The sequence below is a fragment of the Mercenaria mercenaria genome, chromosome 11 (genome assembly GCF_021730395.1).
Source record: "Mercenaria mercenaria strain notata chromosome 11, MADL_Memer_1, whole genome shotgun sequence".
NCBI lineage: Eukaryota > Metazoa > Mollusca > Bivalvia > Venerida > Veneridae > Mercenaria > Mercenaria mercenaria.
In genome coordinates, this window is record NC_069371.1 from 50,995,520 (window position 1) to 51,019,844 (window position 24,325).

The following is a 24,325-nucleotide window of genomic DNA, read 5'->3' on the forward strand; positions in this document are numbered from 1 at the left end:
TGTCGCATTTTCGTTATCGTAGTATCGCGTTATCATTAACGTGTTGTTGCGTTTTCGTTATCGATGTTTCGTGATTTCGCGTTTTCATCATCGTACTATCGTGTATCGCGTTTCATACCAACATATTCGAAGGCGATGGCAATAACGGAAAAACGTAAATAACCGTAACCTTAAGATATCGAATATATTTTTCCTTCAAAGACATTGACGTTGGATAGTGGCTTAGCGTGTCAAGTTTGCAGTGCTCAGGTGGATTGATTTTATGACCATGTCGGATAAAACAAAAATATTTTTAGAATCCGTTGCCTTAGTGATCTCTGAGGTTATGATAGATGGAAAATAAAACCATACGACCACCATTTCAACAATGCAGGTGAGCGATATAGGGTCATCATGGCGCTCTTATTTAACGTTAAATTCTATATCTAAAACGAAAATAAAAAAAAAACAAACACTGCTTAAAGCGCAACTAGTCACTTACTATTTTCATTGCAAAGTGTGATTAACTACATGAGTACAGTCATTCATGTAATTGTTCGAAATATTTATCACTCAAAACAAACAAACCGGTCGGAAGTTATCATATTCCTACATATATACGCAAAGCACTTATCAACATATGCATGTATGCGAGACGCGTTTTCTGTTCAGCACTTTACTCACAGGTGAATAAAATGTGATCTGATACTATACAGGTAAGTGATTTTTTATTTTCGTTTTGTTTAAAATACAGCCTGTACATGGTTACATGTGTATCGAGTAATTGACCTCTTAAAGTATAGTAGGGTTTTTATAAATATGAAATCAAATGAACAGATTTTGTAGGAACTTTATATGCCTACAAACCGTTAATTTACTGCACACACAAAACACAGTATCGTAAACATGTGTAACAGGTCACATTTGTATACTCTTGGGAAAAGAAATATTGGCAAAGCCGAACATTTATCAAAAAAATTCGATCACTGACAAGTATGATTCATTAATGGAAAAGAAGTAATTCGAGTATTACTGCATTATTTTTTAGTTTGTATTTTTGTTGTTTGTTTGTTTTTTGCTCGTTTTACAAACAGACTGTTTATGTAATATTTAACTATTGAGATACAAACTTTCTACAACAAATTTTTTTTTAAAAAATGAAAATACCAATAAGGGGAAGTAACTCTGTGATGGAGTTTGAGAACTCGGCTGAAATGTCTGCTGTACCGGTAAGGGGAAGTAACACCACCATGTATATCCAGTAACAACAAATGCGCAAAATGTAACTCTTAATGTGCAATAAATGGCCGAAATCGGCGCCGAAGCAACACACTATTGGTAAACTGGCCATTTGCACTAAACAGTTTGATAACAATTGAATACGCGCATATGGCTGCGAGGACGCCGTGTTTTAATCATTAAATGTTGACATATTTCTGTATATTATGGTAACTAATTGGATTAGTGTCTGATTGTCTGACATGCCCCGCGGCTAGAGACAATTATTACGGCTCTTGTCTAAACACTTTTAAGTTAAAATCTAAATTATAGATATGAAGTTATTAATTTTGATAATATATATTACCGTTCAAAATCCAAATTCACATTATTGTAAAGTAAAATGCATTTATACCACGGATCCATGGTATTTAAAACTTACAAAAGTGACAAGACATTTTTTAAGGAGACCCGAAATACACATATTTTGCCCTAAAAATAAATAAATACATATTTAAAAAATACTCTGCGTAATGGGAATAACATGCTTCCCGACAATTTTGAAACAAATACCAGATTATGATTCAAAATCACCAATTTGAAGAAATTGCAATGTTATGTATATCAGAAAATAGACTTGTACGTCGATCTAATGTCCGTCTTTGGCAAATCATTAGTAAATAAAAAGTGTTATTTCAAATTAAATGTTTGAATACAAATATTTAAAATTAAAAAAAATACTTATGAATTACTTTGTTTAATTCATTTACTTTAAATTTATGATTCACATATATTTTTGCCTTTAAAAGATATAATAAAGTTACATACATAAAGTTACGCGAGTAATTGGAATAACATTCCCGACTCTCAATTTTGAAACAAAACCCCGATTACCATTCAAAATCACCAATTTGAAGAAATTACAATGTAACGTTATGTTACAGAAAGTAGCCTCGGGCAAGTTATAAACTCCGCTCATTCCATGTTGTTACAATACCCCTAACAAAACCAGTATAAAGTCAAGATTATCAAGATAAGAGAGATACTCGCGTTAAAATGGTATAAAGGGAAACAATCAAATTTAAACAACTTGGCTTAATAATCAAGGGACAATACTCTTCAAAACACGGTCTCATTTCTGGACATGCGGTATTAATAAAATGTTTTTCAAGGTTCTTCGTGAGAATGACGACCTGGGAATCGTTTTGAAGACAAATTTTGTGTTCCGTTGGTATTCTTTGACGCATGTTTTACCTTATTTTATAGTAATGAAAGGGAATAAAATGCGTTTAAGGCACATTTTATGAGGTAACACCGAGATATGTGAATGAAGGATCAGCGTACGTAAAACCAAAAATGTGATTTTTAGAATTAATTCACATAAAAGTACGATTGCCATGTTTTAGATGCCATTTCGGATGGTGTAACTTATTGCCAGTTATAACGTAACAGGATATTTTAGTTTATTTCTAAATAAATAAGGCTTTGGGGTTATAAATTTTTGATCTTTTAAAATAAGTAGGTTAATTATAGTAATACTATTTCTTTCAAGATAAAAGTTTACTTTATTTACCTGTCAACATGTCAAAAAGTTTGTGTCACACGGTTTTTAGCATGGCATTGTTTATATTCAATTTTATCTATGGAAAAAGACCTGTTGGATTAGGTCATGACGGGTTCAAAACGGCTCAAACTCGTAATATAACCAGGAGGTTGGCGAAGTAATAACGTTATTTTGCACGAGCCCGTCTGGCATTTCTTCTGTATAGAATAGCTAAAGATAGGCTTATGTTACTGTCACAAATGAAAAATCAAAGCCTTGAAACGTCTGGTGGTTGCGAGTTTTTGTAGATTTATTTTCTGTTTAATGGCAACTGCTGTGTACCTCAATGTCTTTCATTAACAAATAGGATAAAGCAGAGAGCATCTGCATTTACATTTTGTCTATTAAAAATGTCATGTCACCTGTACAAAATGTAACTTTATGAAACAAGAAAATATCAGTAAAACCGATGGATGCTCCCAGTAATATGCATTAATTATTACATATTAAAAGAACAAAATAGGATTTCACTGACGATAATGGCGCTATAGTTTACTCATGTTGAGTAATCAAAGGGCAGTTACAGTAACTCTTCTGAACGAAACATGAAGATAATATATGCATTTCCTATTGGGAGTGAAGTTTCAAGGAAATCCAGCCAGTGGTTGCTGGGGAATACTCCGAACAAGAAATTGTACTATAGCATTATCTGATCTGTTGGTTACACTCTATTGGTAACAAAGCAAATGCCAGTCTATAAATATACATGTATGAGAAACAAATACAAATGTGCCTCATATCTAAGATGAACTCTGCTGCCTGACCTTACATAAACTTATCTAAATTGCCAGCTGGAAATCAATGATGAAACCATGGGCTGGAATACCTTCTCATTGATAGATCTTATATAATCTAAATGGTCAGTGTGAATGGATACAGGTTGAATTAGAACTGCTTGATGATTGATAATTCATCCGCATTGTTCACGAATGGGACTATTTTGTGTAGCACATGAACATCCTTTTGGCGTGATTAGGAATAAAATAAAGATGCTATATGATTGTCAGAAATACACTTGTAACTTTGGTAGCGGGGTAAACCCACAACCAGTAACATTCAGTGCCTTCGTACACTCAATGCCGACCAACGTGGAACATTTCCGATGCCTCGTTGGCTATTCTTGTTAACATAAGACAGAAAATCATAATAGACACGCGCATCTTGTGGAAAGTGTATGTAATGATGTTCACCGAGCCAGCAGCCGTCTTTAATTGCCGACTCAGTCCGTTTTCAAAAAGTGTGTAGCGCAGCATACATCGAGTGAAAAAATCACACATGATTGTCGCTCGTAAAACATTGGATACATAATTGTCGCTCGTAAAACATCGGATATTTCCGTATCCTCCGTCTATTGCGTAGAATAAAGGCCGAGGTGATCATATTGACAAAACTGTAAATGTTTCCTTGTGTTCATATACAATGGAATTTTAAAATGTCTATGGCCGCAACATCTTAAAACACTGCATAATTGCGATTCATCTTTAACTCCTTTCAGACCAGAATCAAATAATACCATGAAAATTTATAAATTAAAACAGTTAGGCTTTAGAGCAAACTTTACTGAACCTCATCTGAATTTTATTGTTGTTGTTTTTCAGCGAAAATGATCGTCGAAACTCTAGTCTTACTTATTATACTGTTTCTAACTGTACGCTGGTTTCTGCGAGGGCTGAAAGTCCGTTACTATGGAAACAAACATGTTTTCATTACCGGATGTGATACTGGATTCGGAAATTTATTAGCCAAACGCTTGGACACTCTTGGTTTCCGTGTATATGCTGGTTGTTTAACTGCGAAAGGAATGGATGACCTAAAGGCTACATGCTCGAAGTATTTGACTACAGTTGAAATAGATGTTTCCAAGGAAACAAGCATACAAAAGGCAAGGCATGACGTCGAGCGAAAACTACCAAAAGGAAAAGGTATTTACAGATTGGTTTACATTTGGTTTTCTTTTTACATCTTTATCCTAGGATTCTATTACGATGTCAGCTCGAACACTCCCTGCTCGTTACTTGTCTCTTCAAAATCGATGTAGAGGTCATCTTTGCCTAGAGGTTAAGGTGTTTCTATATATAGGTATCGATTCCCGCACGTGCCGGGAGTAATGTCAGGAGAGACGTTAGTGGTATTCGTATGTTCTTAATTATTACAACTTCCAAGACAGTAAGACATGGACATCTTTTCTTTTTTGTATGCTTGTAGTTTTAGATCTTCTACAATAGCATAAATAACAGAGGATATTTCATATTCCATTAGGTTTATGGGCAATTGTAAATAACGCTGGTGTACCGGGATCCATAGGTCCAATCGAATGGTTGCCGGCGTCGGAATTCCGAAGGACCATCGAGATCAACCTATTTGGAGTTATATTTGTTACTAAGGAGTTTCTACCATTAGTAAGAAGAGAGAAAAGTGGTCGTATCGTGAATATGTCCAGCATCTGTGGCCGATTGGCTGTCGCAACTGGACCTTACGTAGCATCAGAATTTGGAGTTGAAGGGTTTTCGGACCAGTTGAGGTTAGTTTAGAGCTATTTTGGTCTTTTGAACAATGCTGTTGAACTGTGATCAAATAACCAGACGAGTTGTCCTGGTTTCAGAGCCAGTATAAACGTATTCTTCGCAAGTGACTTAATTGGCATTTATTCTTAACGTGAATCTTCTGCGGGTTCAACTGTAGAAGCTGAAAAGGAAAGCAGACGCAGACACAAAAGGTTGGGCCTCAGTGCTAAATCAGGAGCATTTCTTATAGCTCAGCATTTTAGACATGTGTTTGTTATGGCTTGCATAAATACTCCTCTCGTCTGCTCTTGCGAGCGCGCTACCAGTGACTTATCTTGTTAATAATAATGTTTACAGAAATCTATGTTTGGAAAGAAAATACTGCCCCAGTATAAGCCGGGTAATGACTGCGGCTGAACAAATCTTCTACTCACTGTATCTATAAGGCCTGTCTTCCGTTCTAACGCTATCCATCATCTGTACAGAGTATTTCTAAAATTGTTGTGAATGAATATGTTTAAACCAACAGAAGTACTCTCCGCCATAAATGACCTTTCCAACAGCTGATTTTTGGGTTAATTAAATATTTCAGATATTATAACTTTACAGATATGAATTGTATCGATCTGGAATAAGTGTACATATAATCGAGCCAGGTTATTTCCGCACGGGTATCGTAGACGAAGAAGCAATTCGTACAGATCTACATGCCACGTTTGAGCAGGCTCCGAGAGAAGTTCAGAAATATTATGGCGAAATTTACAGGGATGAGAGTAAGTTTAGGATTTATAAAAGGCTGGTGCCAGATTTACAAAGCCAAATTAGGACAACGGTAGAACTTAGCTGTAAGCTGTCTTAACTGCTATGTTTGCTTTGAGTATAGTGCCGTTTTATCAACAGTATTTAATTTATGTAACGGCGGGCAGTAAACGCAATTGGTTTTCACGGATTCTGTACCAGTACTAACAGGACCAACTTCCCCTCATGAATCGCGGTGGATGACGAATGATTTCAGTCACATTGTCTTTAATATGTCGTCACGTAGAACTAACGCCTCACGCAGGGATTATACTCGCGACCCCGTGATCTGCAGATCTGCGTTCTTCATATTGAGCTAATGGGGCGGATCATTTTTAAATGCATTTATTTGAACTTTCGGCTATTCCTAGAATCTGAGCAGAACAAAATATGATAGTAGTGACACAACGTTGCATTAAGGCCATCTTTGTAATAATATCCCATGATAGAAATGTGTTTTAAAGTCCTTAATTTGGTTAGACCTTATCCAAAACCGAAGAACTTTTGTGAAAAGGGTCCCTAGCCGTCAACTTTACACAATAACAAATGTTACCGTTTTAAGGTTAGGCGATGAAAAAAAATCGACTTACTTAAGCTGGACCACAAAGTGAACTTTATGTTGCTTTCGAAGTTAGAAGCATTTGTTATCATTCGGACATCATAAATGAAATTTAAAAAAGCTGTCAAAATGTTTAGTGCAACAAGGCCTACTGTATCTCCATAAAAACATGAATGTTGCCAAACAAACGAAATCTCTACCACAAAGTTAAACTAGAGCTGTCTTACTAAATTCTATTTACTCTACCTTTTGCGGGGGTGAGGGAGTAAGGGGATTGGGTTTAGCGCCATTTTTCAACAGTATTTCAGTTATGTAACGGTGTGCTGTTAACAACCAGTACTAACCTGTTCACCGCAAGAAACTGCCAACTTCCCCAAATGAGTCAAGGATGGGGTGAATGATTTCAGACACAATGCCTTCAAGTAAATCATCATGGAGAACGGAAGCCTCGCCGAGGGATCAAACTCCATACAAAAGCATGACCAAATTGGCATGCCAACGCACAGGCAACTCCAACAGCTCTACCTATTCTTCGAATAGTCAGCTAAAAAAGGTTCAAAATTATCGCTCTGGTATATGAACGACATATAACCTGGTATGTGAACTTGTCTTATGATCCTAAAACAGGTCTCAAAATGAAACCTGTATTGATTCCATAGATATTCAATGGAAACAAATACACTTTTTCTATATTTCCTTCTATCCTAGTCTCATTTTTTATGCTGCAACAAATTGGAAGAACATGCATTTTTCTCAATATGGTCCTTTATCATCATATGAAGTTATATTAAAAGACTTTACATACTTTTTGAGTTGTAACAAAATCCAGATTCTGCAGCAAGACATTGAACAGACAAATGGACAGACAACAAATGTAAAGTCCTACCTGCCCCAATTTTTAACTTGGTGGGAACAATACCGGTATTGGTTAATTATATAACTATAATATTCACATAACCAGAACAATGCCACGAGTGTGATGGGAATAGTAGTCATCGAAACATTTGGTCTTTATCACCAACAGGAAGTGGGAACAAAACAAACTAAAACATTACAAATGTAATTTCTGTCAACAAGTTTTATTCCCACTATGCACTGACATGTACATGTATTTCCAAAAAGTTATTATATACTTATTGCATGGCTTGTCGGTCAATAGTCAAAACTATTAGCCCACCATCTGAAGTTTTCATTACATGACATCAGAAATCAATTTTCATTGCTGTATTTATTTATTTTTTAAGTCATTAACCCAGTAAACGTGTTCTGATTATAGACATATATCATATAGCACAAACTATGGAAGGGGGATTTATTTGAGTCATGTAAAAATACTCATTATGTGTCATCATTAGTGTCATCATAAATAAACGTATTTCAATATTTATACATCAGTTAACAAATATATGAAAAGAAATACACCATGAAGTCTGCTAAATGTCAGATCCTATATTACTATCTTTTAATTTTTGCAAAAACATATTGGTACTTAAAATTAACAGAACTATTTGTAAAAACAAGTCATTGCTACAATTTTCTAAGTATGAAGATTAGCAATATGTAAATAAATCAGTATTACTAAGTTAAAACCAGAATTTGTCCATAAACTGAACCAACATTCAAACATTATGAAGTTACCACGGACCTTAGGAGTTCATGGCATTTAATTGTGGAAATTCAGTATCACTGTACACTATCAAATTTAGCCTAACATATTCCGAAAAACTAAAAAAGCACACTTCAATAATTAAGTATGGTTTTGCTCCTCCCGAAACAACTTTTTCAAAGATGCAGGAAAAAAATGAATATGTTTAAACTCTTTAAGGGCTGAAGTGGTGGATCCATAATGACAACTTTTACATTGCATGCAGTTATATTTTTTCCATATGCAAGTCGGCATCTTTCAACCATAACAGGAAATTAACTTTCAATAACAGCCCAAAACTCTGAAACTGCATACTGAAAGATGTGAAACTGCCAGCTATCATTATGGATGCACTACCTTAAATGTAAACAAGGGTAACTTATGATAAATAAGAAAGCGAACAAAATTAAATATGTATATTATGCAGTATATGAAGATAGATAGATATCTAACTAGAACAGACTTAGACTAGACACTAGACTGATAATAAAACTATTTCTACATTTTCCCCCTTTTTTTTGTCTTTTTCCATTTCGTAGAAACAAGATATTTTCACAAAGAAATGATGTTAAAATTATCAGGATATTGGACATGGAATATAGACTGGCTCAGTTCACTACATTCAATCACAAAAATGTAAAAAGATAGGGTCTAGGAGTTGGCCTAGAACAGACTCATTGACCAGTTGAAAGAGCTGCAAGAGCTGGTATACCTGAATACCATCTGCAAATTGATGATATCAGCATAATGGTCAAATGTTAAATAAAACACAACTCAAGCAGTAATCAAACCTACCTTCACTTTCAAAATTACATGGCAGTTTGCCCACATTGTTTTGGTAACAAGAGCATCACTGTGCAGAGCAATATATGCACAAGATAGTTCTCTGAAGAGTGATATATGTCCAAATTAGGTCTTAAAGTGTACATGTAGAATAAAACCTTTTAGGGACATATGTAGCAGAATATGGATTGAATGATTGTCTATTTGACCTTTAAGCAGGAGAATGACCATGACCTTTGACTCTGAAAACCTAACAATCAAGAAGCTTTCTATTCTAGTGATCACTTTGACCTTGACCTTTGACCTAGGGACTTCAAAATCAAATGGGTAACACACTCCCCTTGGACAATGTTCCAAGATCAAAAGGTCAAAGGGCCAGACATTACTGAAATATGGAGCAGAAATAGTTTTTGTACTTAGGTTACTGTGACCTGATGTTTACTCCACTGACTACAAAATCATCAGAATTATTTTTTTTTTTGTATGAACAGTCACTGTCATCTTGATATTTGACCTCAAAATCAAAAGGGGTTATCCATAGGCAATGACCAATGTGCCTTACAGAAAATCACAGGTCAAACCATTCTTAAGTTACTGTATTGCTAACAGACAAATGGACTGAAGGCTAGTGCCATCAAATATGTCCCCTTGGGCATATAAATTGAGGTTTTCTCAAGATCTGTTTAAAATATTTATTATCAATTTGAACAAAATTATGAACAAAATCAGCATTCATATTTCTACAAAAAGTATTTTTTATAAATTGTTATTTATAACAAGCTCTCACTTCTTTTGTCATTTCTCAAGACAGATATAACACCAATGGAAATATCCATTTTTTGCCAATGCTGTGAAAAAGTAGCTTTAAAAAATAATGTAAGCATTAACATAGATAAAATTAATCACTTTAACAACTGAATTCATTGTCAAAGATAAAACTTTAAAACAATCAGTTTAACAACTCAATATATTTAAACATACACAGACTTAATTATGCTAACAAAAGTTTGTATCTCCCAATTGCATCTCGTGATCACAAAATTTATTCCTATATTGGATATATGAAAAGAAACATCATTTCCTAACTGAACAGTTTAAAATGTAGTTCATTATCCCTTTGCTGAAGGTAAAAGCCTTTAATTGATAGCATTATACCCATAAAATTAAACATATTAAGTAAACACTTTACATAGTAAGAACAATAGATCAGTCATTATATGACGTACCTCTGACTCTCCCATCTTTTTCACCAAGCAAAATTAATCTAGAATAGATGGGACATTTAACACTTTCCATAACAATATGGGATATCATATACTTAAAGGTTATTCAGTTTGTATTGGGAAATATGCACAAGTTCTGTAGCAGAAATACTGTGAAATCCTTAATATTCGTGGGGGACTAATTTTCGTGGATTTCGTGGTTGTGTCAATCCATGAAATTTAATCCCAACGAACTAGTAAAATTCCGTTCATTTTATTTCAAAAGTTGAAATCCATGAATTCATATCCCCATGAAATTGCCATTTTTACCAAAACCACGAAATTTTATGCCCACAAAATTAAAGGATTTTACAGTATTGCGCGACTTCAGGCCATTAAAGAATGAATGCATATTTCCTGATGCAAAGATAATCACATACTTTTCTACACATATAAATTTAATGTAAATATTATGAACTTGCTCAATAGCCTGAATAAGATTGACAATAAAGAACTAAATAAAAGAATTAATGCAATAACACACATTAAATGAAGTCATGCACCCGATATGAGATTCAGGTGTCAGTGTATGGAAAAATATTGACATTTCCGGTATTATTGTAACTTTACGGGGAATAGAAACGAGTATGTATTAACTGGACTTCTCGCAGCAAAAACATCATATCAAATTCACAACAATCTTTTTAGCAGGTTACGTGTCCAAATATATGTAAGTAGTTGAATAAGCTAATAATAATCAACAAAATAATCATTTCAACATTATATAAATTAAATAGAATTAAATAATATCACATACAATCACATACAATCATAGATTCAAATAAACTAGAAACCCACACCCATGCATTTCATGCTCAAATATTCTGTCGACTAAGTATAAAAGTCCCAATGCAACGTTCCTTCTGTCAGATCAAACTGGAGTTAATTATATTTCTTTAATTCAATACTGCACAATCTTTAAAATTAAAATTAAGACTACCTTAATTAATTGATTGAAATTATAAAGACAAATAATAAAAAAATTTTATTTATGTCATTTCCTCAACAATTCTCTGTTTTCACTGTCTGTACTACTCATAGAAGCAGGAGAGTGATTCCCACTATTGGACCTCATGGTGGCGTTATTACTGATCCCCGATGATGTGACAACTGATTCTAACCCTCCGTTATTGCTGTCTACATTCGTAACATTCTCTGTTTTGGAACCTTGATCTGAGTCACTATCTTTCAAACCATTCCATAGCATTTTAACTTCTCCTCTAATACAGCCAATCACATATGTTGTAACAAGAGTGCAAGGGACAAGGTACAGTAAAGCTGGTTGGCCGGTTTCCATGAGAGCTAAAGCACAAAATGTGATAATCAAGCCTACAGTATAGCCAACACAAGTTGCGATATAATACAACCTCTTGCTGTTAACTCTCAAATCAAAAGCATGATTATGACTGACAAGAAGACCAGGGATAATTATGTCACCGAAACCTAATAGAGAATAAGGCAATGGGCAAGCGCTAATCGCATCCTGTGTCAGGCGAGGCACTTTGAACACCATCGGCAGCTGTTCTTGAGTTTTGCTTCCGCCACCTGTTGCAACTTTAACCATGATACTGTCGCCACTCTTAGTAAATAGTGGGGTGATAAATACGAAAAATATATCATATAGGAATAGGAGAACCAACATCACAGTGCAGACTTTCATGTTAGGTACACCGACCGACTTCATCACGTTAAGACAGAAAGCGTAACCTAAAATATCTTGAATGACCCAAGCATACGGAGCATGGCGCTCAACTCCCCAGAAAATGGAAATTCCGAAACAAACAGCCAACAAGGCTAAATCTCTATAATGTGGTCTGCTCTTAAGTAGTGGTACTCTATTCTGAGGAAGCCGTGCCTTAATCGGACAAATTTTGTGCCAAGTATGAATAAAACAGTAGTACAAGCCCATGGCACCTGCCAAACAAAACAGAACTATGACAACATAAACCAAGTAATCGTAGAAAAAATATAACAGCACTATAAAAGCACAAACAAGAACAAAGAAAACAATAATTATAATCATAGACACATCAACTGTTTCTTCTTCCTCGTCATCAGAACTGACAGATTCATCGCTACCGCTACCCCTTCTTTCTTCTGTAGATGGTCGCTCTCTTTTATGCTTATATTTCAGTTTCTGGTACTTTGCATGTTTGGTTTTTCCTGCCCAGAACCCACCTATCACAATATTACTAACAGCTATGAGAAATATAAGTGCCAGATTTGGATCAAACTTGGATTCAAAACCTGGTGCAAATAAAATTGCTACTTGTTTCAAATCTTTCTGTTTTATATCGTCGACATTCTTCCAAAGGGCAGTTGCAACTGTAATATTGATATTCTTGTAATCCGTGGTTTCATTAGAAGCTCCAGGTGTAAGCAGGCTTTTACTCGCAACCACAACTGCCACAGCACCAGCTGTCTGAGCTATTAATGCTTTTTGTGAAAAAGTACAATTTCCCCTAGCAACAAGCACAATGCTTTTCTCCAAGTCGGACACACTAGTTGTATTATAGTCAGAAGCATTGCAGCCATATTTCGATGACAGATCAACTATACTGTAGGGCAGAGCCTGGTCTTCTTTTGTTGGAAGCTCATGGAACAGTGGATTATAGCTGATACAAAAGTGTTTGTCCCAGTTTGCCTCTCCGGATATTTTGCTGTACATTACACCATTGTCGGATACTGTATATTCCACCTGAAATAGACAGCATCAAATTATCTACAGCTAGAAAAAACTATTAAATGTATCTTGATTACTTTAATTACTATACTTTATACTGTTTGTCTCTTCTTTGATTTTACGTGAAACTGTTACAGAAAATGTAATATGATATAGTAAAGAAAGATCCCTAATGCCCCTCTGAGCTGGTGGGTTACCGGTACCTGTGTTGAACAATAAACCTTCCACTTGTCAGTCAGCTGGCATCAATAGTAAGGCTCAAACCCAAAGAAAAGAGGTCCTTCAGACAACCCATATAGGGCTGTCTAGAGGTCTGGTAATCAATATGAATACTGAAGATGATATCAGAACAGGAGATATGATTTCAAAAATTTGCTGTCATTATTTTTTTGTGGTTTTAATTATATTGCAAGTGATAGGAATATTTATAATCCTTATATTCCGAGAAAAAGTATTTTATACGTTGATTGTGCTTAAAAAATGTTCAAATTTACTGCTTGAGTAAATTATTTAATATTGGTGACTTATGGAAATCGCTGTAAACTTTCATATTCATTATATTTATGTCTTTAACCACCAGTGAGAACCATTAATATTAAATTATTTTTTATAAAAAACACATAGGCCTAATGAAGGCAATATGACAACTAAATCATACCAATCTCCCAGTACTATATAAACTGGTAATACAGCACATAACAAGTGAATGAAGTATTGCCATGCAATACAAAGTCCCCTACTGGAAGGCACCTAATTTTTTCTACTGCAGTATAACATAATGAACTGATATCTGTCAATGATGTATAAACAATATTGTACTACATATACAATATGTTATAACATTATAACAACACACTTGGATTAAAATGTGCAGATATAAAAACCCACAGTTGTTTTCATATTGAATTTTTTTGGCTGATTATAAAAATGTTATCATGTAAGTTATTTATAGTAACAACAAAGGGAAATTAATCTTTAAAAAAAAAAAAAAAAAAAAAAAAAAAAAATTAATAATATAAGTCCACAAGAAACTCTTTACCAGGTAGAGATAGGTCAAAATACACCTAAAAATTGGATGTAACATGCATGCTGTACCACAGAAAAGTGGTCTCGATTTTTCTCTACTGCCAGTAATAAAAAAGTTACAATAAAATCTATTTATAGTAACAACAAAGGGATGTAATTCTAAAAACAAGGGTGCCTCATGGTGGTGAACATTTGTTTCAAGTTACATCAAAATCCCTCCATGCATGAAGAAGAAATGTTCCATACAAAGTCATTCTTGAATTTGACCTTTGACTTCTAAATATGACCTTGACCTTAGACCTAGGGACCTGGTTCTTGCGCATGACATGTTGTCTCATCCAGGGGAATATTTGTGCCAACTGATATCTAAATCCTGCTTTGCATGACAAAGTTATAGACCGGACAGGAAAAAAATCCTCTTGACCTTTGATCTCAAAGTGTGACCTTGACCTTTAAGCTAGGGTACTGGGTGTTGCGTGTGACATGTCGTCTCATCATGGGAAACATTTGTGCCAAGTAATATTAAAATCCCTTCATGGATGGCAGAGTTATGGACGGGACAGGAAAAAAACTCTGTTGACCTTTGACCCCCAATTGTGACCTTGACCTTTGAGCTAGGGCTCCGGGATTTGCGCATGACACGTCGTCTCATCATGGGGAACACTTGTGCTAAGTAATATTAAAATCCCTTAATGAATGTCAGAGTTATGGACCGGACACGAAACAGACCCTGTTCATGCTATGTTAACATTTGACTGCTAAGTGTGACCTTGACCTTTGAGCTAGGGGTCTGAAAGTTGTGCATGACATATCGTCTTATTATGAGGTACATTTGTGCCAAGTAGTATTAAAATCCCTTCATAGATGGGAGAGTTATGGACCGGACAGGAAAAAAACCTTGTTGACCTTTGACCTCCAATTGTGACCTTGACCTTTAAGCTAGGGGTCCAGGTTTTGCGCATGACACGTCGTCTCCTCATGGGGAACATTTGTGCCAAGTAATATTAAAATCTCTTCATGGATGGGAGAGTTATGGACCGGACAGGAAAAAAGCCCTGTTGACCTTTGACCTCCAATTGTGACCTTGACCTTTGAGCTAGGGGTCCGGGATTTGCGCACGACACATCATCTCATCATGGGGAACATTTGTGCCAAGTAATACTAAAATCCCTTCAAGGATGGGAGAGTTGTGGACCGGACAGGAAAAAAGCCCTGTTGACCTTTGACCTCCTATTGTGGCCTTGACCTTTGAGCTAGGGGTCTGGGTTTTGCGCACGACACGTCGTCTCATCATGGGGAACATTTGTGCCAAGTAATATTAAAATCCCTTCATGGATGACAGAGTTATGGACCGGACACGAAATTGCGGACGGACGGAATGACGGAATGACGGAAAAGAGCATTCCTATAGTCCCCAAAACTGGTTTTCAACCAGTAGGGGACTAATAAAATGGAAGTGGCTAGGGGTCTGGTAACCAGACCCCTAGACCTGGAGTCTAAGAGGTCCAGTAATCAATATACATATACTTTTACAGGCCCGGATCCAGGGTCGGGAAGAGGGGGCTTGTGCCCCACCCCCCAGCTGGCTGAAAAGTGACTTATACTCATCAAAGATGCACCCTACTATTTTAGCAAAGGAATAATATTTTCTAAACATTTAGACCCCAAAACACACCAGAGGCCACCATTTCATACCAAACCTGTATTTCAAAATTTTCTAGGGGGATAACCCCCTGACCCCCGGGAACCTTAAATCTAAGACCTAAAAATGCACCAGAGGTCACCATTTCATGCATGTAATTCACAATTTTCCAGGGGAAGAGCTCCTTAACCCCCTAAAATGAGGGGAGTACCCCACCAGTAAATGCACAAGAGGCAACCATTTCATACCTGTATTTCAAAAATTTCCCCTGACCCCCCCATAACACGGACAGATGGCCCCCTCTAATACCTGCCCACTCTCAGCGCTATGCCTCAGCGGTATCATCTTCGTTCTAGACTGGTGCCCCCGCCCCCTCCCCAGTCAAATATTTCTGGATCCGGACCTGTTTATGTACAGTATAAAGTTATGATTAGTGATTAGTAAGTTGTAATAAAAGTGCCTTCATTATGTTTATTGGTATATATTTAATTTATAATTAGCTCTTGCTGGGGTTCGAATATGATATTTCAACAGCTTTCCGGTAGTCATTGTTATTGCTCAATTCAAAATTTCATGAGCACAATCCGTGTCTTAAATATTAAAGACTAAAGAAAACATTAAGTTCCCAAGAAAAACAAGAATTAGATAAAAGCTTCTGATTATGGTATAACGAACTGCTATTTATCATTTAACAAATTTGCGATCCTGTTTACCCAGGATTAAAGACTTACAATACTTATGTTTCCTGTCACTTACAATGTGTTTAGAACGATTAGAAAAATATGAGAGCAAATCAACTTTGAAATCATTTCCCATTTTCAATGAAAAAATTTAGTCTCCTATTTATACTGGTTCAGTGCCTAAATTCGGACAGTGCTTAATTATTCGGACACCATTTAAAAATGCTTTAAGATCATGATTTTTTACTGAAATGAACAGGATCGATGCAAACGAAAGCTTTGATGACCAGCTGTCAACAACAGTGTACGAATGTAAGCTTTTCCAGAGAAAACTACCTTCAAATATCCGCACCGCATAAAGTAAACATTGTGTGTGTTGGGGGATGACGTCATACAGCGCGCGCCAGTTATTTGAGGTGCGACGAGGTACTGATTAAATAAGAAAATTAATCTGCCTATTGCAGACGACTCTTTTTGTTTGCTGATCGAAACTAATGTAAAAATATGTTTTAGAACTCTGTACTACCCTCAGTATTTATTTGAAAGATTTAACCAATTTCTGTTATATATCAATAGAGAAAAAAATGCCAGCATTTTACAGACAAGGGCAACAATTAATTAGATAAAATCGGCGCAGTGTCATTATAATGATCCCCGTATTGTGTCAAAATGTATAACGATAGCGACAGAATCTACATGTAAGAAAGAAAAATTTTAAACATTAATTTTTGCTCAGATAAGTTTTATTATATTATTGTTATATTTGGCAATTATATAAAGTTAGAAACTGGTCCATATGATCACGTGATGAACAGGTAATAAAATTTTATTCAGATGGAGATATGTGTATATATTTACAGGACTGTATTTGACTGCTTTATTTTAAACGAAGTCGTGTTTATTGTTATTTTTGGATGCACATATTCGTTGCATTTTATACCCAAATAGTGTCCGAATATTTAAGCACTCTGAACGTCAATTTTGACAGCTTTTACTGGCCCAATTCCGGTGATATTTTTATGATGAAATCAGCAATATACGATTTTGTTGTTTTGCAAAGAGATTTATAAAGAACCTAAAATTATACAGTTAAAATTTTATGCACGTGTGGTTTCATAATGCAAAGTTACTGTCAAAAACCCACCAAAAGTGTCCGGATTTTGGCACTGAACCAGTACAGTTCTCAGTTTTCACATCGATTACCTGACCTTTAGACAGCCTTGTATGTGTTGTCTAAAAGTCTGGTAACCGAACCTCTAGACTCCAGGTCAAGTTACCGGACCCTTGTCACTGCCCCCCCCCCCCCCCCCAAAATACTAAGCAATTCGGATGTGCCATGCCAGTAAGGCTGACGGCATAACTGGCTGGTACATGGAGGTGAAGATGGCCAATGTGTAAGGGTTAAATTTAGAAAAGCGCCTCCATATTAATGTATCACTGTAATGTAAACTCATAATCAGGCTGTCACAACTTCAATGACACCTCATCCGAATAATTTGTTATCCGAAATCGATAAAAAAAAACACTTCAGGAGTCAGAAATCGATAATATACTAATGTGTTACCTGTATCATGAAAGAAGTTAACAGTATTAATATATGTAATGACAGTTTTTTGGACTCCATAATTGAAATTGTTCTATAATTAAATCTTCCCCGTGAAATCCCCGTAAAATTGAAAGCGGAAGTAATAATTGTCGTTAAAATTGCTCTTGGTATCAGACACCTAATTTCAGTTCCCAATGGGGATATGTATAGGGTATACAGTAGTAAATAAATTTGCTAAATGTTCTGTATAAAATAACAGTATATTCTGACAGCTGTAGCATATAGTCAGGCCCATTAAAAATGCTAGCCTTATGTTCTTTAACAAAACACCAAGAAAAGTAGCGGTCATGTATTTGAGAACCAAAGAGCTATAAAAATAAATGTGTATTTTATACTTCTTTGTTAGAACTAAGAGAGATTTTTTGTCTGAAAGGTCAACCTTATGGAATATCTATCAAACTGAGCACATGTTTAATAAGGTGTGTTTACATTTCTATAAATGAGATAAATCTCCTTGAAAATGCTGCTTGTTTACCTATTTAGTACTATTGTACCTATACACGTAAAGGTTAATGTAAGCTTTATTTTACGTCGCATATGATCAACAGACAACATGACATACAAAGCTCTTGTGCGACAAGCATGGCATCCAGTAACAGACACTTACCTGGGCTAATTTTACCCCCTTGTCCCTTTAGATACTGAGTGTCGAGCATAGGAGCTACCAGTACAGTTTTTCACGTCTTTGGCATGACGCTGCCAGGAATCGGACCACTGACCTCACACACGAAAAGCAGACATTCTACCACTGAGCTATTGATTTTGGTATACACTGGTAAAAAAACAAAGACCTACCTTCCACATGTAAAGTCGTTATCGTGTACCCCTCGAAGAAGTGAGAATATGTCAATTGCTTTAATTGCCTCTGTCTGTCTGCCTTTCTTGTTTAGGGCTCAGTATGTGAAAGGTCAAGAACACAGGGACCCGAACTGTTACTTCTCAATAACTTGAAAACCACTTGACCCAGACGCTTCAAACTTAGTGGCACAATTTGACTTTAAAGTAGATGACACCTGTTTCTTTTTTTTCTTTCTTTTTTTTGGGGGGAGTGTGTGGGGGGGGGGGGGGTCAATAGATTTAAAGGTCTAGGTCAAAAGAGCCTGAACCAAATAACTTGAGAACCATTGGAACCTTCAAACTTAGTTACATGATCGGGCTTATAAAGTAGATTGCACCTATTGTTTTTGGGTCAATTGATCAAAGGTCAAGGTCACAGGGATCTGAACATTGAAAACTATTTCTACATGCTAACTTGATAATCACTCGACCAAGATGTTCAAACTTGATAGTATGATTGAGTTTAATGTCATAAAAGAGCCCTTAGGGCCTACTGTTTTGGGGGTCAGTAAGCCAAAGGTCAATGTCACAACCTTTAAAAATGTTTCGTAACCACTTGACCAGTGTCTTCAAACTTTATAGCACGATTAGGCTTATAAAGGTGATGACCCCTTTTGTTTTGGAGGTTAGTAGGTCAGTTATCAAAGTCATAATAACGACGGGACTGATAATAGGAAAACCTATCATGAGGGTGTGGGGATACGTGTTTAACAAAAAATCCTCGTTTCAATGGTATTTACGAATTATATTTTTTGAAGAGGTGGCATTCATGTATAATTAAAACCATCTGTCCTATTCAAACGCTTTTAAATATCCAACCGCAGGGCATTAGATTTACATGACTACCGAGCCCACATGTTGCTGGATGTGTTACCATAGTAAATTTTACTTCTATTCTTATTTAAAGACATCTGAATATTGATAAAACTAAAGACTTAAATGTTAAAGTTCTTTTCTTTTTCATTCCTTCTTCGCGGAGGCTGCAACCTTGGAAAATGGCCGTTCCTACTGGATCCTTTTCGTTGTGTGTTTTTTTTTATTTCTGTTTTACATTTTGATGTTGTTCTATTAAAATCTACAATATATAATGAATTAAAACTAGGTATTACAAATTAGAATTATAAATGACTCGCAGTTATATCAAATTTAACGTATTTTTGCCACATGTATGAATTATTTTTCAGCGGTTGAGAAAAATTCTAAGCTCCTAACCACTATTATGTCACCAAAGATAAACAAAGTTGTAGAGGCGTATGAACATGCAGTTACTTCAAGATTTCCTAAAACAAGGTCAGTATGACTCGTGCATTTTTATATATATCGTGCGTTGTTAATTATACAACAGGTTTGAAAAGGGTCTAGTCTCGTCTGAAATTAATTGTTACATTGAAGAATACAAATGTAGTCTCAGATAACCAAGTATATTTTGGGTCAGAGGATCTAAGTTTAATGTGTTTTCATCAGGTCGACAGCCCATGTATCAAATTCAGTGTGAGGGAACACGTGTCCTAAAATGATGAACTTGTTGGCGCTTAATATTAACTTTTTGATAATTTATTTGAAGCATGAAAACGGAGTTATTCAGCATAATATGAAGTGTTTGTTTTTTTTCAGTTACTTTTCTTTTGAAAAATTAAATCGTAATAACGGAAACTGTATGTAACGGAATGCCTAAATTGTCTTGAATGATGATGTTTTTCAGATATGTGATCGGATGGGACGCACAGATACCATTTCGCATATTATGGAATCTTCCAGAGTGGATGACAGGTTTTATTGTGTCTAGAACAATGTCTACTCCGGAAGGAGCGAAAATTTGACTTTTTGTATTATGATAAAATGTTCATAATTAAAGTACAGTATTATGAACATAACGCCATAACGCTCAGGCATTTTGATCTAACTGCATATAGTTGTGTTAATATCCATGAAAGTTTAAGGATGTAAAGGTATATAGTGTTGCTTTTTTTTTGGTAAATACCTATACTAGAACAGTTTAATGAACACAAGACAGTTGTTCATAAGTAAATTTATTCTTATAGTTTGACGTACAATGATAAAAGAACAGATTAGAAGTAAACCAGAAAGCATACATGTTTCTAACTGAATGCTGTATAAGTTGGGTATGTTTTGTTGTTAAAGAGGATACACTGCTGAAAAAAATAGTAAAATGAAAAAAGTTTAAAACATGCTACGTTTACAACATTAATTTTCTAATATATCATACTTTCTCGTTAAAGACATAATCACTCGTTTTGATTGTTACATCATAAAAACACGCTTTTTCGAGTTACAACGTGTGTATGTGTGTATATATATATATATATATATATATATATATATATATATATATATATGCCCAGAACTGAGTAAAAGGAGATTCATTTATGTAAACTCTCTGTAAAAGATTGCTTTCAAACTCATTTTAAAATGTGACTGTTTGTTGATAAATCTACATTAAGTTTGAAATAAATGCTGTTAAACCAAAGTGCAGATATAATGATATAGATATATCAAAGCCTTGCGACGTCAGTTGTTGCGGGTTTTGGTACATCTTAAATTGAGCGTACGCACGCATTGAATGTACTTTATTAAACTATATTAAACCTAACCCTAACCTTTAGTCAGTTTATTATACACTCAATACGTGTGTACATCCAATAGGGGCGATTTAATGTTGATGGTGTGGTTAAAACAAAGCAAATGCCAATCTATAAATATACGTGTATGAGAAACAAATACAAATGTGCCTCATATCAACATATCTAAAATGAACTCTGACCTTACATGAACTTATCTAAACTGCCAGCTGGAAATCAGTGATATAACCATGGGCTAGAATACCTTATCTTTGATAGATCTTATATAATCTTAATGATTAGCGTGAATGGATAAAGGTTGAATAAGAACTGCACAATTCAAATTGAAATTCATCCACATTGTTCATGAATGGGACTATTTTGTGTAGTGCATGAACATCTTTTGGTGTGATTAGGAATAAAATAAAAATGCTATGTGATTGTCAGAAATACACTTGTAACTTTGGTAGCGGGGTAAACCCGCAACCAAAAATGAGCATATGGCGTGTATATATAATTATGTCTATTGGTCTTATCCCAGCAGTATTTAATAGTGCCAACTTGCATATATAAATTTACAAAATTAACCTGCATGTTTTTGCAAGATCACAGCAAAGAAGTAAATAAAACTGAAAAATTGTGAAAGGATGATGTAACAAAATACGACAGCTATCCCAATTTAAATCTAAAACACAAGACTCCACGAACTCAAAGTTTACAAAGTTTATTTGAAATTCAAGGCCCATGAGAGCATTTGACATACAAGACAATAAAAAACAATAATACAAAAATGGCAATACACAGTATACTGCAATGTATCTAATGTATCATTATTCCTTAGCATTGAAAACTTAAGAGAATTTTGTTGCTGAAAATAAAACTTATCCAAATATTTTCCTCTCAAGTCATAATAGTGTGTGCAAATAAAAAGATAATGGAATTCGTCTCCCAAAAGATTTGAATTACAAAGCTAACAGTGTCTAAATTCTCTGGGAATATGAATAAACCAGCCCTTTCAATAGGTAACTTATGGTTAGTACACATAAATTTAAAAAAATATGGCAAGATCATAAGGAAGAATTCTGAAGTAATTTTCAAATGCAAAGTTTTGTTTATACTTTCTATAGTTTAGACATTTACTAGTATTTTCAACAACACTACTCCAATTTTGTACAAACTTTTTTTTTAATCCTATTGCAAAGAAATATATTTTATAGCTCTTTGCCTATTGCTAACAATACTCTTAAACATACTAATAGAAGCAGCATCGTGATTCAACCAATAACAGGACAAAATAAGACAAACCAAGACTATTTAAACTATTACATTCATAGTCTATTCAATTTGATTTAATGTTACGCAGTGTTGATAGCAGAGATTTCAAATGAACTAAATATAGTGGTGTTCAACCTCTCATTTTGACACATGGCGGGAAAAATCGATACAGAAATGTTGAATGCTTGTTATCAACGAGAGATGTTGTTATACATGCCCGCTTGGAGTTGAATGGTTGTGGTAAGCATATGTTTGTACTGAAACTACATTTATTTATTTTATCAGTATTTGGTGAAATTTAGTAAATTAACTGAATCAGATGCTTAAAACGCTGTATGATACATGTAGATGGATGCATGATATGCCAAATATGCTTTAAAAGTCGATGGTAACATTTTGCATCGTGTTCATGTCTACATGTAGACAAAATGGCAATAATTAGTTATAGCTAGCTCCCACATATTTAGAGAATGAACAAAAATAATAAAGGGAGTTGTAAAATGCATTTATTTAGTAACCCTTCTGAGTTATATTTATAAATTAAGTATCTATAGTACAGTGACTATTACCAGACACAGGTGCCCGTCCAGTCTTGGTGCCCATATGGGTGCCGCCCCCTCCAAAAAAAAAAAAAAAAAAAAAAAAAAATTAAAAACACTGTTTTAAGCCTAAAACGAAAAAAAAATTTTTTTGAATTTTTTTTCCCCCCTATAAATACTCATACTCTCATACTCACTATATGGAAAAGGTGCATGTGTTGCCGTAACGCTATGGAGGTTTACTAGGACACGCTGTGGAACAACCAAAATGTCCAGTTCAGTACCAATGCAAGCTACCCTGCTGCAATTTACACATCATGCATTTATAACATAGTAAACAATCCTATTCTACCTAGTAAACAGCCTTAAATAACTTACATTTAAATTCTAAGACGCAAACAACGGAAAAGGTTTTCTACTTTCGTTTTGAAACAAAATGGCCGATCGTCACTGTTATTTTGCAAGTGTCTAGACAATTTGGCTTGTTTGAATTTAAATGTAAGTTATTTAAGGCTGTTTACTAGGTAGAATAGGATTGTTTACTATTTTATAAATGCATGATGTGTAAATTGTAGCAGGGTAGCTTGCATTGGTACTGAACTGGACATTTTGGTTGTTCCACAGCGTGTCCTAGTAAACCTCCATAGTGTTACGGCAACACATGTACCTTTTCCATACGAGTATATATAGGGAAAAAAAAATTTTTCCAAAAAATTTTTTTTTTCGTTATAGGCTTAAAACAGTGTTTTTAATTTTTTTTTTTTTTGGAGGGGGCGGCACCCATATGGGCACCAAGACTGGACGGGCACCTGTGTTACCAGATAATGCTGGCAAGATGATATGTAAAAAAGGGATGACAGGGTGTATACTTGATGATGTTAAAGAAACCAAAGAATCGCAACTGGAGATAATCTCGTGTATATACGTTAACCAACAATATACGTTAACCAACGTTATCTTATTGAAACGGTTGCTGACTAGATCACTCGTGGTAAAATCAACAGACACTTACTAAAGTATTACACTAACGATACAACCGTCACGTAATAAACCTAATCGGATCCTTGTGCTTTCTGTTTCATTTTGTAACGAAGGAAACGGCCGATT

The 24,325-nt window shown here is 35.1% G+C and overlaps 3 protein-coding genes across 3 annotated transcripts in view; 2 read left to right on the forward strand and 1 right to left on the reverse strand.

Annotated features, from left to right (window-relative positions):
• The first annotated feature begins 539 nt into the window (after positions 1-539).
• Positions 540-22,296, forward strand: LOC123531455 (short-chain dehydrogenase/reductase family 9C member 7-like). The gene is made up of 6 exons (XM_045312431.2): positions 540-695; positions 4,399-4,722; positions 5,060-5,321; positions 5,914-6,077; positions 20,010-20,115; positions 20,528-22,296. The coding sequence occupies exons 2-6, from the start codon at positions 4,404-4,406 to the stop codon at positions 20,643-20,645; spliced, it is 969 nt and encodes a 322-aa protein (XP_045168366.2). The 5' UTR covers positions 540-695; positions 4,399-4,403; the 3' UTR covers positions 20,646-22,296.
• On the reverse strand, positions 9,768-18,103 carry LOC123531453 (signal peptide peptidase-like 2B). Its single transcript, XM_045312429.2, has 2 exons — positions 17,947-18,103; positions 9,768-13,049 (listed from the first exon to the last, which is right to left on the reverse strand). Exons 1-2 carry the CDS (start codon positions 18,004-18,006, stop codon positions 11,346-11,348), a joined length of 1,764 nt encoding a protein of 587 aa, XP_045168364.1. The 5' UTR covers positions 18,007-18,103; the 3' UTR covers positions 9,768-11,345.
• A 468-nt stretch (positions 22,297-22,764) lies between the features above and the next one.
• LOC123531451 (rap guanine nucleotide exchange factor 4-like) overlaps positions 22,765-24,325 on the forward strand; it is a 162,993-nt gene continuing 161,432 nt past the window's right edge. The window contains exon 1 of the mRNA XM_053517422.1: positions 22,765-22,919. The gene's annotated coding sequence lies outside the window, so the exon portion shown is untranslated. The remainder of the gene's footprint in view (positions 22,920-24,325) is intronic.